We start from the raw sequence: 16639 nt of genomic DNA on the forward strand, positions 1-16639 counted from the left end.
CAGAGAGTCCATGCAATGAGGAATGAATTATGCTAACAGTACATCGGCTGGAGTGTGGCCATTTGTCCACCCGAGTCTTGTTTTATGTTATGCTGGGACTGTAGCCAACTTCAAAACCTCTGTCATTTTGTGATAAAATTCTCTCTTCCCTCACACCTGCTGCTATTTTTCAAACTAAATATCTCCCTTGCCTACTTAAAGAGCCAAAGGTCTTCACATAACTCTGATGGTATCGCTGCTGTTTCTCCGACGGCCATACACGGTGCATTTTTTATATGAAGTAAGTTTTGTGCTGCTACTTTTTGTGCAAGTCCTGCCGGGTAATTCTTTGGCCCATGCTATGGTCATTTTGCATTGCTCAAGGGGCACAAAGACACCTTATATGAGGAATCCTTAGTTGGTGCAAAGTCCTCCCTCACTCCATGGTATATAGCAGGTATTTCGGAAACTGGATGGGGTAGAAGCAGCGTCAGAATGCACTGTGCTCCAGTGATCCTTAATGCTGTAATGTTCATTAGGCTGCTATTACAAATTGGCACAAGTTAGAGTAGCCCTTAGGCTGCTCGGTTCTGCATTAAGCCTGATCTTGGAAAAAAGGTCCACATTCCAAGTCCCATGGGCTTGAGTGGGACTCCATTGTAGGAGTTGGTATCTGTGCGGGGCAAGACTAGGTTGTGGAATTGGGCCTTTAAGACCAGAGCCCATGCCTTCTATCTGTCTGTAAAGTGCCCTGCACACTCTAGCATTACAGTAATCATGATGATAAAGCAAATCCTGTGGCTTAGTTTTATTCAGAAGGCAGTTGTGTTTCTTGTGGGGCATCTCTGTTGAGTAAATATTTATCTTTGCTTAACTGTGATGTATTTAAATTTCATCTGCATTCATATCAGGCACCCCATAGAATTCAAATGGCTTGCCTGTTAAATCTGGCAATAAGGAATTTGCCGAGACTGGCTTTGGAATGATGCTCTTTGTAATAATTTTAACAAGAAAAACATTTGATTGAATTACACAGAAAATATTAAGAAGGGAAACAGGTATTCCTTTTGGGAATGCCATGCTGGTTAGTTTCAATCATTTAAAATATAATTTGCTTTGCAAAAGTATTTTTATGCAAATACACTGACATGAAACATGACAAATGCAAGTTCTTTTGTAAATGAAGGGTTTTTTTAGTTATGCAATCATTTAAAAAATAGCATATCAAACTTTTTGGGTTTAATCATAAGTTCTACAAAAGCAGGGGAATGGGGGTGGAGAAGATGTGATAAATTCCTTTCCAGTTGGAGAGCTTGCTTATAAATTTTCAGAGCCGCATAGTATTTTAGAGACTTAATTCATAATGTTGGGAGACACTAATGTAGCCTTTTACATACACAGAAGTTGCATCAAAATCAAATGAAACTTAAGTTACATCACCTTGCTACTTTACTTTAGTTCTTCATTGCTGACCTATGGGTGTGAAAGTCATCTCAGAATGTTTGCAAAATCCTTGCTCCACCCTCGCAGCCAGGAGTTTGCAACATGCTCACGTGGCAGAAACCAGCATTAGTCTGCTCATAACTGTATATGCAGCTGCCATGACTTTTCTCCTTAGTATAGTGAGGATGTATGATGGGTCAGGCAAGCCATGGGTGGGCAAGCCAGTATCCCCAGGGTCTGCAGTCTTGCTGACTAATGAACACTAAGCCTGGGCAGAACAAAACAAATCACATTCCCACAGTGAAGTGTGTAAACTAAGGGACAGGCCCTGCTGATGTTTCTGTTAATGAAGAGTAACTACAATGAAGTCAGAGCTATGTTAGTGTAAGTGGGACGGGACTCAGGCCTGAAGTGTTCAACAGGCTTCCTTTCGCTGGGTCTCTAAATGTAAAACAAAGAGGATGGCTTTGTATTGCCAAGGTTGGAGGCTCTCAAAGGGCTTTTTCTTGCTTCTCCCAAGTTTTCTGGCTTCTCGCAGCAGCTGGATTGTAGCACTCCCTGGAACACTTCCCTCTTACAGCATGTGCTGGAGGAACTGCCTACTCCATTGCAGCCAGCCCAGCAACACCTGCTGGACAGTCCTAAAGTAAGCAGCTGAGGTTCTTCACTATATTCAGGGAGAAAGTGCTACCCCTCTGTCTGCCAACCCCTGCCACAGCATCATATGAGAACAGGGCAGTATAGGATGAGGACTGGCACTCAGGGGTGGAGTGTGGGGATGTGCAGGCTTTGGAGCTGCCAGCTGACACTGTTGCTTTTGTACCAATGTCAGGATTCTAATTTGTCATTGGGAGATTGGATTCTAAAAGGTAGCACCCCAGCTGTGCTTACAGTTGAGTTTGACTATACCTCTGCAGATGGGACCAAACCATGGTATATATAATTGCCAGGGCTAGTAAAACGGTTTGGTAACAATCAGGAAGCACAGTAGATTAGCCTCTTTCATTCTCCCCACCCCACCCCAAAATAAGCGGAAGTCTTAGGATTCTTCCTATACTGTCCTGTGCTTCGCAGCAATCCAGTCTCATTAGAAGGTCTGCACTAAAGTTAAAATCAAACTAGCTGCAGCCAAATTTAAAGCTTAAAAATGGCTGCTGTTAGCATGTTCCTAACAAGTTTTCCTGAACAATAAAGATTTGCAAAAAGAAAAGGAGTACTTGTGGCACCTTAGAGACTAACCAATTTATTTGAGCATAAGCTTTCATGAGCTACTTATGCTCAAATAAATTGGTTAGTCTGTAAGGTGCCACAAGTACTCCTTTTCTTTTTGCAAATACAGACTAACACGGCTGTTACTCTGAAACCAATAAAGATTTGGATGTTTTTGCCTAGTATCAAGCTACAGCTGAACCCCCTAGCAATCAGCAGCATGATTTTATAATATGGATTCTCGGAGGGGGGAATCCCTTTCTGCAACGGATGGAGAGTCTGTGCTAGCAATAATCACATTTAAACAAAGTCTCAGTCATAGTGTGGGCATGGCCTTTTCCCATTTCTGACCAGATCTTACTCATTTTGCAACTAAAACCCACTTCTTAAGCCTGAGAATGCTTTCTGCTACCATTTAAAATTACTGACAATTACTACAGGATGGTGACGTTAAACCTAATAGGAAACATGCTTTTGAAATGGCTGTCAATCCAAACGACACAATAAACTTTTAGAGGAGGACGTACCAAGTAAATTGGTATTGGTGTAGGGCTTGGAGCTAGTCAAACTACAAAGGGTACATGACAACAATTGTGTCTGCTGTTACTAGGCTTATTCAGTTAGTGCCAGCGGTCTAGCGTTGCTGCCTCAGTTATTAAAATTTGGCCCTTCATTTCCTGATGTTTCCCCTTTTCTCCCCCATTGTAAATTTCAAAGGAGCAAAGTAATTTAACTTCCTCTTTTTCTTATGTGCTTTGTTTTATTAAATTCTCGCCATAGTGCAAGTACAGAACTGAAGCAATTATCCGTTATGCTGCACATACCAATGAAACATAACCTAGAGTGAGATGAGAGCAAGTTCTATTAACTACAGCCCTGTTAGCGCCTCCCCAGTACCGTCAGTGGTATTTTAGTATTGAATAAAGCAAAAGTGGGGAGGGGGAAAGAAAGGCCATTCATCTCTTATTCCCAGCACTCTTCAGTCACATGCAAACACTGAGCAGACGAGAAGGCTGTGACTGCCAACAGCAATCACAAACTAATCCTCCATTCAGCAGCCTGCAGCAGCCTCATTTTGCTAAGCTGACTCCTCCCACTGCTTCCTCCACATGTGGCAGGCCCGCTCACTTAGGCCAGATCTCCACTAGAAAAGATTTGCCAGGATAGCTATACTGGCGACCACACATCCATGTCCACCCACCCACCGGTGGTAACATAAACCCTGTCCAGAGATCGAAGACTCAGGCACCTTTCAAGTCCCACGTAAGCCCGATTTTGAAGGGTATGTCTACACTACAAGCACTACAGCGGCACATCTGTGGTGCTGCAGCTACGGCGCTGTAGTGTAGAGACTTGCTGCAGTGACAGAAGGAGTTTTCTGTTGGGGTAGTACATCCACCTCCTAAAGAGTTCGTAGCTAGGTTGATGGAAGAATTCTTCTCCACCCTAGCAGTCTCTACACCAGGGCTTAGGTTGGCTTAACTATGTCTCTCAGGGTATGTGAATTTTTCATACACTTGAGCAGCATAGCTTAGGAGTAAACCAGGCCAAAGGTGTAAATGTTTCACAGGCCTTGAGCTGGCTTTCTGCACAGGCGTGAAGTTCAGCCACTGAGAATTAAAAGATAAATCTGAAATGACGTTTCGGCATTCCACTCTCCCCCTCCCCAGCTTGAACTATAAAACAGCCACAATTTGTTTTTGTTTCAAAATGTGTCTGAATAAATCCGGTTTACTCTGAGGTTGAAACACTGCATGTCAAGTGCTGACATGGAGAAAATGGTGATGGCCCAGCCCAAAGCCCACATCTTATTTTACTACTTTCTATGTTTTAAATTAAACTATAAACAAACCATTGCATACACTCCATGGCAGAACAGATAGGCCCCGGGTTTTATTTTTAATCTGGAAAGAAGTCTTTATGTGTGCATATGTACCATTTAGATCGTAGAATCAAGGAGAATATATTCACTTATCATGCACCTATCACCCCATCACCTGCAGTCTACATCTACAGTCCCTTCTTCCACACCACTTCTAATGTTCGAAACCTCTGAGTGGCTCCAAACAGATGTTGGGTTTTTTAAATCAAACTGACTGAGAAATAGTTCCTCCTTTCCCTCCAAAAGTGGATTATTTCCCACAAAGTTACACTGGTCTGAGCCCCAAGACAGGCAATGTTCAGTACTGTACCAGTCACAGAATGGGGTTCAATTACCAGGGGAAAGCGTCCTGTCCTCACAGCATGTTCAGCCAATGGGAATGTGTTTTGATGATGTCCTGCTTGTGACTGGAGGCCCTCATGAAGAGTGTTGGTGGATCGGATTTCTCTGGAACCAATCAGAAATGGAAATTTGCCTCAGGGCTTTACATTTATTCCAGACACAGTAAAGCTATTTTTATTAAGTTTTTAACAATGGCTAGAGTGGACCAGGATAGCTGAAGTGTGTCTTAAAATAAAACGTGGAGGAGACTATGTGGATGAGATGTGAAATTCACCCCTGTACAAAGTGTTAGTATAAGTCCTTAAAACAGGGCTTAAGTTGAATTTAAATGGTGCTTTGGCTCCATGTCATTTTCTGCATAGGGATGAATTTTACAGAGGAAACTATAGTTTTTACTTTTTAGATTAGAAATGAGTTAAATGAAAGACTACTCCAAATTCAAATTACGTAGCCCAAAATTCAAATTGCGTAGACCAGTGATCTCAGTAAAAGGATGCTTTTGAAAATTCAAGGCTTGGAGTAGATGCATATGCAAATTTCAGTTTGGCAGCACTCAGATGTCATAGCTGGGGTGAGGACCCTTTGGAAATCTGTTCTAGTGTGCCTTTTGTACCAAACACACATTAAACACCTTCCCACAAACAGAATATTTTCCCTTAAGAGAACCTCCCTTCCCATCCCTTTTGGATACTGTTTTGTGTGTTTGGTATAAAACAGCAATTAAAAGCAACTGGATTGGGATTTGAAATGAAATGGTTTGCATCTTTAAATTCTTGGATGATTATTTTTTTATAACTTGCTTCTGAAAACTAGAATTTGCTCCAGGTTCCAGAGCTACTTTATATCAGGCTCTACCAAAATGTAACCAGTTCTGCATGCCATGTGAATTCTTCTCTGTCTGTTTGCCTTTTATTTGGTTAAAAAACTGAAAAAAGTTCACTGGGTAACATTGTTCTAAGAAGATTAAAACACCATACAAAATCCTTAGAATGTGTGTGCATAAAGGAAAACAGAATCACACTTTTTGAAGATTACTTCCAAAACTAACAAGTGAGTAGGCGGAGAGAGATTTTTTTAATGTATTGCTTGGGATTCTCTTACACAATTTTTTGTCCTTTTTTTTTTTTTTTAAATTAACTACAGCATCACAAGACTTTGAGTTGAACTGAATTGTTTTACCATATTTTTTGCTTTATGAAATCTGGAGACTCTTGACAATATATTGTTGTACAGGAGTGATCCAAACTCTGCTTCAAAAGGGTTACTCCAAATTTACATCCCTGTCATGTGAAAGCAGAATTCAGCCCGGTGTTGCTTAGAGAAAGAGAGAGAGGGGCAGACATATGTCATACAGTTGTAGCTGTGATGTGGAAATATAAAAGAGTACTGATTCCAAGCTATAACTTAGTGACCATGGCCCTTATATTACCATGAAGTGATGAAAGCAACATCACATTCAGTTATAGCAATCAAAATTGCATGTTTGTTTCGGGACACAAATGAGCAATTCCTTTGCTTCTGTATGAGCATGTGGATGGCATGGTTCTTGTGTGGAGTCTTGTAGTTGGGTTTCTCACATGACATAGTGACAGCTGCTCACCAGCCTAGGGAAAGGCTGAACCATAAAGTTGTTTGCAGTGTTGTTGTAGCCGTGTTGGTCCCGGGATATGAGAGAGACCAGGTGAGTGATATTAATCTTTTATTGTACCAACAGAAGTTGAACCATAAATGGCATTTGAAATTACTGTAGAATTCCAAGCCACACTGCTGAGCTGGATTAGACTTTGCCACTGGAGAATCGCTGTGCTCCAAAGCACAGTTGTTTAAAATTAACCTATTAAGGCCCGATTCAGCAAAGTATGTCACACATGCTTAAGTCCATCCTTATCTAACAAAGTGCTTAAAGCATGTGCTTAAAAGTTGGCCTATATTTAACCCCCTTTGAAGTCTGTGAGACCTAAGCAGGTGCCAAAGTGAATCGGGACCTCAGTCCCTTATCTGTTTAGGAGATTGTTGTAAATCAAATTACAGAAGATATGAACGGTTTCAGAGTAGCAGCTGTGTTAGTCTGTGAGACGTAAGCAGGTGCCAAAGTGAATTGGGACCTCAGTATTGGGACCTCAGTCCCTTATATGTTTAGGAGATTGTTGTAAATCAAATTACAGAAGATATGAACGGTTTCAGAGTAGCCGCTGTGTTAGTCGGTATCAGCAAAAAGAATAGGAGTACTTGTGGCACCTTAGAGACTAACCAATTTATTTGAGCATAAGCTTTCGTGAGCTACAGCTCACTTCATCGGATGCATAGAGTGGAACTAGTTATGCGATCCCCGAGCATGCTCAAATAAATTGGTTAGTCTCTAAGGTGCCACTAGTACTCCTTTTCTTTTTGCGAATACAGACTAACATGGCTGCTACTCTGAAACCTGATAGTAAGAAGATATTTATACAAACAGAGAACATGAAAAGGTGGAAGTACCCATACCAACTGTAAGAGGCTAATTAATTAAGAGGAGCGATTATCAGCTGGGGGAAAAAAGCTTTGGAAGTGATAATCAAGATGGCCCATTTCAGTCAGTTGACACGAAGGTGTGAGGATACTTAACATGGGGAAATAGATTCAATTAGTGTAATGACTGAGCCATTTCCAGTCTCTGTTCAAACCTAAGTTAATGGTATCTAGTTTGCATATTAATTCAAGTTCAGCAACTTCTCCTTGGAGTCTGTTTTTGGAGCTTTTCTGTTGCAAAATTGCCACCTTTAAGTCTGTCGCTGTGTGATTAGAGAGATTGAAGTGTTCTCATACTGGTTTTTGAATTTTATGATTCCTAATGTCAGATTTGTGTCCGTTTATTCTTTTGCATAGAGACTGTCCAGTTTGGCCAATGTACATGGCAGAGGGGCATTGCTGGTACATGATGGCCATATATCACATTGGTAGATGCGCAGGTGAACGAGCCCCTGATGGTGTGGCTAATGTGATTAGGTCCTATGATGCTGTCACTTGAATAGATATGTTTCAGAGTGCAGCCCAGTTAGTCTGTATCCGCAAAAAGAAAAGGAGTACTTGTGGCACCTTAGAGACTAACAAATTTATTTGAGCATAAGCTTTCGTGAGCTACAGCTCACTTCATTGGATGCAAAATATATGTGGACAGAGTTGGCATCGGGCTTTGTTGCAAGGATAGGTTCCTGGGTTAGTGTTTTTGTTGTGTGGTTGCTGGTGAGTATTTGCTTCAGGTTGGGGGGCTGTCTGTAAGCGAGGACTGGTCTGTCTCCCAAGATCTGTCAGAGTGAGGGATCATCTTTCAGGATAGGTTGTAGATCTTTGATGATGCACTGGAGGGGTTTTAATTGGGGGCTGAAGGTGACGACTAGTGGCTTTCTGTTATTCTCTTTGTTGGGCCTGTCCTCTAGTAGGTGACTAAGATATGAAGTTATCTGGGTGGCAAGGAGACCAGCTGGTAACAGCACTGTCTTTCCAGAGATTTACTGCAACTATTCAACTGCTCTGATTGAGGAGTAGTAGGACTAAAGTCAGTGTCTTTGCACAGGTTCTCCTAGACCGCAGCAGTATCCTGGTGCTCAGGACTCCCCTTCTCATGTACACTCAGTCAAGGGACAGACACAATTTGATCTAATATGTTTAATGACATTTAAAAGCCATGTAAGGGATGAAGTGATTGTAAATAATAAATCAACCTTTACTCGGGTTACTTACTGTGCATTTCCTTTGGGAATCCTAGAGGGTAGATTTAAAGGATAGTTAAGATTGCTAAGGCCCCAATCCTGCAAACACTTATTAATGCATCTGACTTTATGCGACTACTCTGGTGAGCGAAGCTGAGCATCTGTGTATGTGTGTGCAGTATCGGGGCCTAAAGTACCATGCTATATGTTGTCTCTGCACAGCGGAACTCCTGTTGCTGTCAGTGGAAATGATGCAGGGCAATAGGTGGCCCATAGAATCTGGGTAAATGATAAATTCTTGTCCCTATTGTTTTGAAAAATAAAGGCCCAGTTGTGAAGTTGAATCACATGTGGGATCCATCCTGGATTCTGTGCTGCTCTGCTGGGTGCTTTAAAAATCCCTGACAGATCTAAGCACCATGCCTGAAGGGAATCATCTTATTCTTCCCACCATGCCTTTGTTTCTTTTCACACCCTTTCATACTCTCTGTTATATATTACTTGACCTCCCTTATTTTATTGTTCTCTTGAGAAATATTATTGAATCTTGAAAAAGTGATAAGATCTATTAATATCCTTAACAATGTACTAGATCTAATCTAGAGCCTCTTTTAGAGCATGATTGAAATGACTGCATTCACAAATTAATCTCCTTTTGTAATCTGGTATCTTTGCTTCCCTTTTCAGGGGCCCCTTGGTTTGGATGGCAAGCCAGTAAGTAGTGCATTAAGTGTCAAATGTACTATTTGTTTATTTCTAGTTACTCCATGAGAGACACACATACAGAGCCAAATATTGTAATAATGGCGCTCTGCAGTATGATTATTACAAGGTGCAGTACAGCAAGGTCACTCTGTGCTTTGTAACACAGACTGACTTCAGGATTTACCAGTTTAGGCCCTGATCCTGCATCTGGGCAAATTGCAGCACTTGGGTGAAATCCCAGTGACTTCAGTGGGACCAATCACAGTGTATAAAATTCAGCACTTTTGTAAATCTGTCCAGAATCGGGGCCTCTGTGAGCTTTTACTCTGAAAGGTGACTCACGTAACGCTGTCATTCTGGAGTTCTGTGGTTTTTGACTCTCTGTCATTTTTATATACAGTGTGCTGAGTTTACAAATAAAAAGATGTACCTTTCTAAGTGCCAGCCCTATAAACTCAACTAGGGATTGGCTGGGAAGCAAAGTTGGATTCTTTCCTCTAGTAAAACAAATTATGCCCTCAGTAACATCTGATGAACCCCATTGTTTTCCATGCATTTGCACAGATTGTAAGGAACTTAAGAAACAACTCCACTGATGCATCAGAGGGAACAAAATCAAGTGTACACTCTTAGCTGGGTGCTAATGGGAGTAAAAAGTGTCAATAAATTTTTTTAATTGCAAAAGTGACCAGTCTGTCTGAATGCACACACTGCTGAATAGGGGTGTACATTTCTCCAGAGTGGTTTGGAGCTGGTCTCAGGGTGCATGATTATTGAAATAGCATGTTGTGAATTATTGGGATGGGGCACAGTCTGGAATCCATTTTTACGCGATGTTTTCTTGACTTCTTTCTTTTGCTTGGAAGCCTATTGGAAATCCAGGTACATGTCTCCTTATTGTCTTTACAAAATCAGAGCCTTTTGATAACATGCTAATTGAACATTGGTCAGTTATGATTTTTTTCAGAAAGGATATTTAAGAACTGTCACTTATGTGTATTTTGTTTTCAAACTACATTTCCTTCCACGATCACTAGAGGGCTGCATTTGAAATCTTTTTAAGCTACAAATCATTAAGTGACTGTATTGAGAAAGCTAGTAGAGGCTAATTTCATTCATGCAAAGTCGTTCTAGATATTTTGTTAGCCACTTTGCGAATGTTTCATTATAGCTGCAAATATGCTCTATTTCTGTTGCTACATTTAAAAAAAACAAAGACTACTAGTAGAAAACAATTGGGGTGGACCAACCAATTAGACCAGTACGAGAGTCTCTTTGCCCACAATTCAAACCAATCCGGAATTGAACTTTTTTTGACGTTTGAAAAAGTTGGTATATGTTTTTATATATAGACACACAAAATTAATTTTCTGTGCTGTTCTCAGTATTTTTTGGCCTACCTGGAAAGAAAAAAAAGAGTAGAAGTTTCGTGAAAGAGGCAGGTCTCGTGTGTTTTCCAGCCCTGTTTTCAGGACACAAAGGATAGGATTTTCAAAGGGGCTGAAGAGACCTAAGGGCCAGATTTTAAAGGTAGCTAGGTGCCAAAAGCTGCAGGTAGGTGCTTAGTGGGATTGTCAAAAGCATCTGGGCACCTAACTTCCATTGATTTCCATTGGATTTAGGTGCTTTTGAAAATCCCAGTCGGTACCTATTTAGGCACCTTAATACCTTTACAAATCTGGCCCTAAATGCCTAACTTCCTTTGGCTCCTTGGAAATTTCAGCCAAGAACTTTGAATAGATTTCCCTGGGCTCCTTTGTTGTCAGCATACACATGGAATTGAATGTTTGCAGGATAGGACTCTGAGTGAGGAGAGGGGCGTGAAACCCACGTGTATTATAGTTTCAGAGTAACAGCCGTGTTAGTCTGTATTCGCAAAAAGAAAAGGAGTACTTGTGGCACCTTAGAGACTAACCAATTTATTTGAGCATGAGCTTTCGTGAGCTACAGCTCACTTCATCTGATGAAGTGAGCTGTAGCTCACGAAAGCTCATGCTCAAATAAATTGGTTAGTCTCTAAGGTGCCACAAGTACTCCTTTTCTTTTTGTGTATTATAGTGTGATCTACTTTTTGTACAGCCCAATAATTCCTTTGGTCCACATAGTAAACATCCACTGGCATATGGAGAGGCCGGATGTCAGGCTAGATCATCGTAATGGCTGCTTCTGGCCTTAAAATCTATGCATGTCTGTAAGCAGGATGTCCATGTGTAGAGCAAATATAGGCTATAACCCCAATCTTGCAACAGGCTCCAGAGGCATGGACTCTCCTGCAGAATTGGAGCTCATGTCCCATACTTGTTGTTCTCAGTTTGTTCCCCCATGAGAAACATTTGATGGTTATTTTTTTCTTTAAAAAATTAAATTAAAATTACAGGGTTTGCTTGGACTAAAAGGAGAACAAGTGAATCTGATTTTCCTTTTTCCAAATCATGTTAATTTCTCTATCACTAATGCTTTTAATTTCAATAAATGTTTAAAATGTAAAAAATAAAAAACCCAAAAAAAACATAGCAATAGACTTAGACTGGAACCATTTTACGTACTCCAAACCCACCTCACACTTTGGTGGCAGTGAGAAGGATGAGAATGGTTACTGGTTGTGAATAGCTTGAATTAGTTTTGCAAAGCCAACCCCCTCTGGCTTTTGCCCATCCCTACAGAGAACACATGGGAATAGAGAAAAGGCAAATGCGGTGTTTAAAAAAAAAAAAAAAAAAAAAATCTAAACCCAAGAAACTGGGGGCCCAGGTTGTGCAACATGCTGAGCATTCTACTGTCCAAATGGGATCTGGCCTTAAATTAGCAAAACCCTAAGGCAAAAGAAGACCCATAAATTAAAAGAAGAAACAGAAACCAAAAACACATACAACATGTAGTACAGGGCCCATTCTTCTCTCTGTGTGTATGTTGATGCTGATGGTCGGAAGTTCAATGCAAGCCCCAAGGCTGGAAGAGACTCCTTTGGGGAGGCAAAAACCAAACTGAAAGAAAAAGCAAACCTAGCACATCAAATGGCTGTACTCAGACCAGGCCGCTCCTGAGCTTGTCCATGGAATGCCCTTGAAAGTAAGGGGCCAACACTATTGCCTGAGGCCAGACTTGCAGCGAATGGGCTGCAATGCAAGTAGGCAAATGCTTCTGCCATTGCGCCTCCCTTTTGACCTGCTGTCTCCTCTCTACCCTGTGGCACATGAGATCTTGCTTTAGCTAATGCTCACGCCATTCACTGTGCTGAATGGAAATGAAATTCTTCTTTTGCCTTAAACCTTGAGTGAAACACACATCAGAGCATTTTTCATGGCTCTTTGGGGCTCTAACCCCCTCTTCCTGTCTATCTGAGACAGAGCTATTTTGAGGGAACAGCAAATAGGCCAAAGAAAGCAGCCTGCCCTCCTTATATGTTTTGAACAGTTGTATAATTGGGAATAACACACCTGTAATGACGTACTGAGCATGTGTGTCTAGAAATGATTTTAATAGCTCAAGCAATGTCTTGTTTATAGTAGATATCAATATCATGCGTGCTTGAAATGCAGATTAAAAATGCTTTTTCTGTTATTTTAGTCTGGGGGTTTCCTGCTGATGAGAGGGAAACAGAATGGTTGATCTTACTGATGCTTCATTAGACATACAACTTTTATGTAAAAGAACATGTAGCTTAATAAAAAAGAAAGAGAAATAGAGTTGAATGGGAATCAAATTGTGAAACAAAGAATCTTCTTTCTAGTCAAGACATGGAACAAAGATGTGTGTGCTGATTATATATGCAGCTTTTTTATTCTGATCTCACTTATATTTACAGGGACCTCCAGGACCAAAAGGGGAAAAGGTAAAGACTAAACTCATCAAAATGCATCTTTAAAAACCCTCTACACTGCATTAGCAAATACTTATTGTTTCCTGGGCACTGGGATTTTTTTAGTTCAGAATACCCTTATATGGTATAGTCCTGTCTTCTAATTGTTTCATAGTGGAGCATGGAGCCATAAGGCTAAATTCTCTCTTTACCTTCCCATGCAAAGGGAAAAGTTACAGCAGGAAATGCTCTGAAATGACAGGGTAGAAATAATGTCACATTCTCTTCAGCGGGGGAAAGAATTAGCAGATGCTAACTCTTCCAAGCGATAAGTTTCCTGGTGATCCTCACATAACCTGATACATCCACGTGCCATCCTTTTCTCCAGCAGCACAGATAGCTTAGTGGCTGTGCTCTCCTATTTCTATGTTATGCTCTATCTCTCCCACTGAGATTTAGAAAAGTTGTTACAATAAACTATCTTAGCCCAGGCACCATTGTTCCATGTAGGTTACAGGCAGTGGCTGTGGGAGCCTTAGAAATGGAAAATACCTGGAGTTTCTGCTCATCTCCTGCCGATGCAGAATTGTTCCCTGTCAAATTGTCTGAAGGCCTTATCCGACCTGGTTTTGAATGAATTAAGCTATGGGGCTCTTTCCATTTCCCCTGGGGTACGATTCCACAGTCTACTGCCTCCCACTCTGTCTTGCATGTCTGAGATTTGAGCTCTAATTGCTGTACCTTGCTGCTTTGTGTGACATGTAGGGTGAACAAGGGGACATCGGCCCAAGGGTAAGTACCAATAGCACTCATTCATTTATTTTTGAGGGGGGATTTGATAGCTGCTTTCAACTACCTGAGGATGGCTCTAGACTGTTCTCAGTGGTAGCAGATGACAGAACAAGGAGTAATGGTCTCAAGTTGCAGTGGGGGAGGTTTAGGTTGGATATTAGGAAAAACTTTTGCTCTAGGAGGGTGGTGAAGCACTGGAATCCGTTACCTAGGGAGCTGGTTGAATCTCCTTCCTTAGAAGTTTTTAAGGTCAGGCTTGACAAAGCCCTGGCTGGGATGATTTAATTGGGGATCGGTCCTGGTTTGAGCAGGGGGTTGGACTAATGACCACCTGTGGTCCCTTCCAACCTGATATTCTATGATTCTAAAACACAACCAAACCCCACTATGGTAAAGGAAAGCAAATCTATGTGTAATATTTGTCAATGCAAACTGTAATGCAGTGAAGGTTTAGAAAATATTCTGCCATCACTATTGAGTCTTGGGCATCATTTTTCTTCCCCAGATAATTATGGTCAGGAGACATGAAAACTTTAGTTAAGAACCTTCAGTCCTATGAGCCCAGGTCATTTTTGTATTGGTTTCCCAATATTAGGTCTTCTTTTCTTTGAGAAAGGAGAACAAAGAAATACCAGAAGCTTCCATGTTTCACTTGAGACAACTATTGTTCTTTGTATTGTGGTCATACCTAGAGTTGTCAGTCAGAGATCAGTGCCCCCTCTGTGCTAGACACTGTACCCATATGAATAGTGAAAAAGACACTGTCCTTGCCCTACAGACTTTACAATGCAAGTACATGATGAGAGACAGCAAGTAGATACAACAGACACATGCAGGAGTTTGAGGTACCAGTAGGGTTACTGGTGTTATAAGTTTGTTTCGTCTTCTCTCCTCTCAGGGTCTCTTCCATTCTTGTGTATTCTTTCCATAATCTATTCTCACTCCCTCGTAATTGCTCTGGGCTGCTTCTCATTGAGCATAAAGGTAACCAACCCAAGTGAGGAGAGAAAACCGTTTCTGCCATAATGTGTGGAAATTAATGACCAGTTGTGGGAATGACACTAACGCATATTGTTTCTAACCTGTGAAGTAAATCATTGAAAATATGGGATCAATCCTCTAGCTAGAACAGAGCCGCTGGTTACAGGTATGGTAAGTGAAGGCTCAACATGTCAAGAAATAAGACATGATGTGGTGCGGGTGTCATCAGACACGTGCTTTCCACAGTACTATGTTTTACTCAGGTGAGTAAAGGTTTAATTAGCCTGCAGTGTATAAACACAGGCTGAGCTGGAGTTCTTATGTCTGCTGGAGGTGCCTGGGAACGCTCAACGTTGTTAAATTAGCGTGCACCTCTCTAAACCTAGAGGCTGACGCAGAGAGAGTAACCTAGGAGTTGGCTGTTGGAAGATGGCTCGTCTGCTGCTTTGATGTGTGGTTTCTTGGAATCTTCTTTTTGTGTTTAAATGCAGGGTAGGCACTTTGTGAAGGAAACCTATATGGGTCCTTCCTGATTATTAAATATACAATGTTCTCCTTTGCACAGCTGTGTTCAGACTGAGAGTCTCTTACATTCTGGTGGCTTTCCTTTGAGGCTGGAAGAGGTTGTTGTTAGCGGTGCTGTCACTTTCAGAAGATCCAGGACCCCAGGCTTCCTCCAGACTCTCCATCTGTGGAGTCTCAGAATATCCCACACTGCTCTGATTGTACCACATAGTTAATATTGTCATTTTAATGAAGAGTATTAATTACTGCTAGCTAGACAGCATGTGAGCTGGTCACAGTCTGCGCATGGGGAGCCGAGAAACAAATTCCCACCGATCGTCAGATCACAATCAAAGATGCAAAGGCCTTGAAAAAAATTGCAACAAAACAAGGGCAGCCCAGATACCCAGCAGCATACGGTGTTAGGTGGCCCTTGAGATTCAGATGTGAACTTTGGTTAGCAGTTGCTGGGATCAGTGTGCTCAGCAGGAAGGGTAGAGTCTGTACCAACACCTCTGTGCTGTATTGGGAGTAGGCATCCAGAGGGAGCGGTTCCATCCCCCAGAGGAGCGAGCAGCAATCACAATGCAGGGACATGAAGGAGAGAAGAGCAGATAAAGTGAGGGGACCCTTGGGACACCTTCAGCCTGAAAAGGGGAGGGAACTTTATACCACCCAAGTGGCTTTTCCATATTACCCAATTAAAGGAACACTTGTGTGGTAATTACTCTGTTACTGCACAGCACTGTCTGTGGGAAGTGTATTGTGAGGATACGCTATCATTGTCTGTCTAGCACAAAAAGAAAAGGAGTACTTGTGGCACCTTAGAGACTAACACGGCTGTTACTCTGAAACCTGTCTAGCACAACAGTTTCTAGGGAAATTGATGGTTGATCTGCAGAGTTCCCTGTTGTTTCCTCACAAGCTTATTCTTGGGAACTTGCTGCAATGAACTGTGTTCTGCAGGAGAAGTGTTTTGGGTGTGTTTCTGACAGGGAGAACAGAGCCGCTGTTAAACTGAGTCAGCAGACTATTAGAATTGTCTAATTCCGGGTGCACCTTAAGAAGAGGGTTTAAAGCTTTGTTGGGTCTTGTCACCACGCAGTGGTGGATTGTGGTATTTTGTGATAGGGTCTTTCAGCATCTTTGGGGTGAAGAATTATCTTTTTTCTTTATTTACAAACAAAATTATTAAGGCTGTCAATTAATCACCTTTAACCCACGCCATTAACTCAGAAAAATTAATCGTGATTAAAAAAATTAATCATGATTAATCACAGTTCTAATCACACTGTTAAAAAATAGGATACCAAT

General features: G+C 41.4%; 1 protein-coding gene across 1 annotated transcript in view; it reads left to right on the forward strand.

Moving 5' to 3' along the window:
• The window catches only part of COL23A1 (collagen type XXIII alpha 1 chain), a 346638-nt gene that overhangs the window by 294046 nt on the left and 35953 nt on the right, over positions 1 to 16639 (forward strand). Inside the window, exons 6-8 of the mRNA XM_077824679.1 lie at positions 9232 to 9258; positions 13055 to 13081; positions 13814 to 13840. Of these exons, the coding sequence (XP_077680805.1) occupies positions 9232 to 9258; positions 13055 to 13081; positions 13814 to 13840 (81 nt within the window). The remainder of the gene's footprint in view (positions 1 to 9231; positions 9259 to 13054; positions 13082 to 13813; positions 13841 to 16639) is intronic.

Source organism: Eretmochelys imbricata, chromosome 8, assembly GCF_965152235.1.
Source record: "Eretmochelys imbricata isolate rEreImb1 chromosome 8, rEreImb1.hap1, whole genome shotgun sequence".
NCBI classification, from domain to species: domain Eukaryota; kingdom Metazoa; phylum Chordata; order Testudines; family Cheloniidae; genus Eretmochelys; species Eretmochelys imbricata.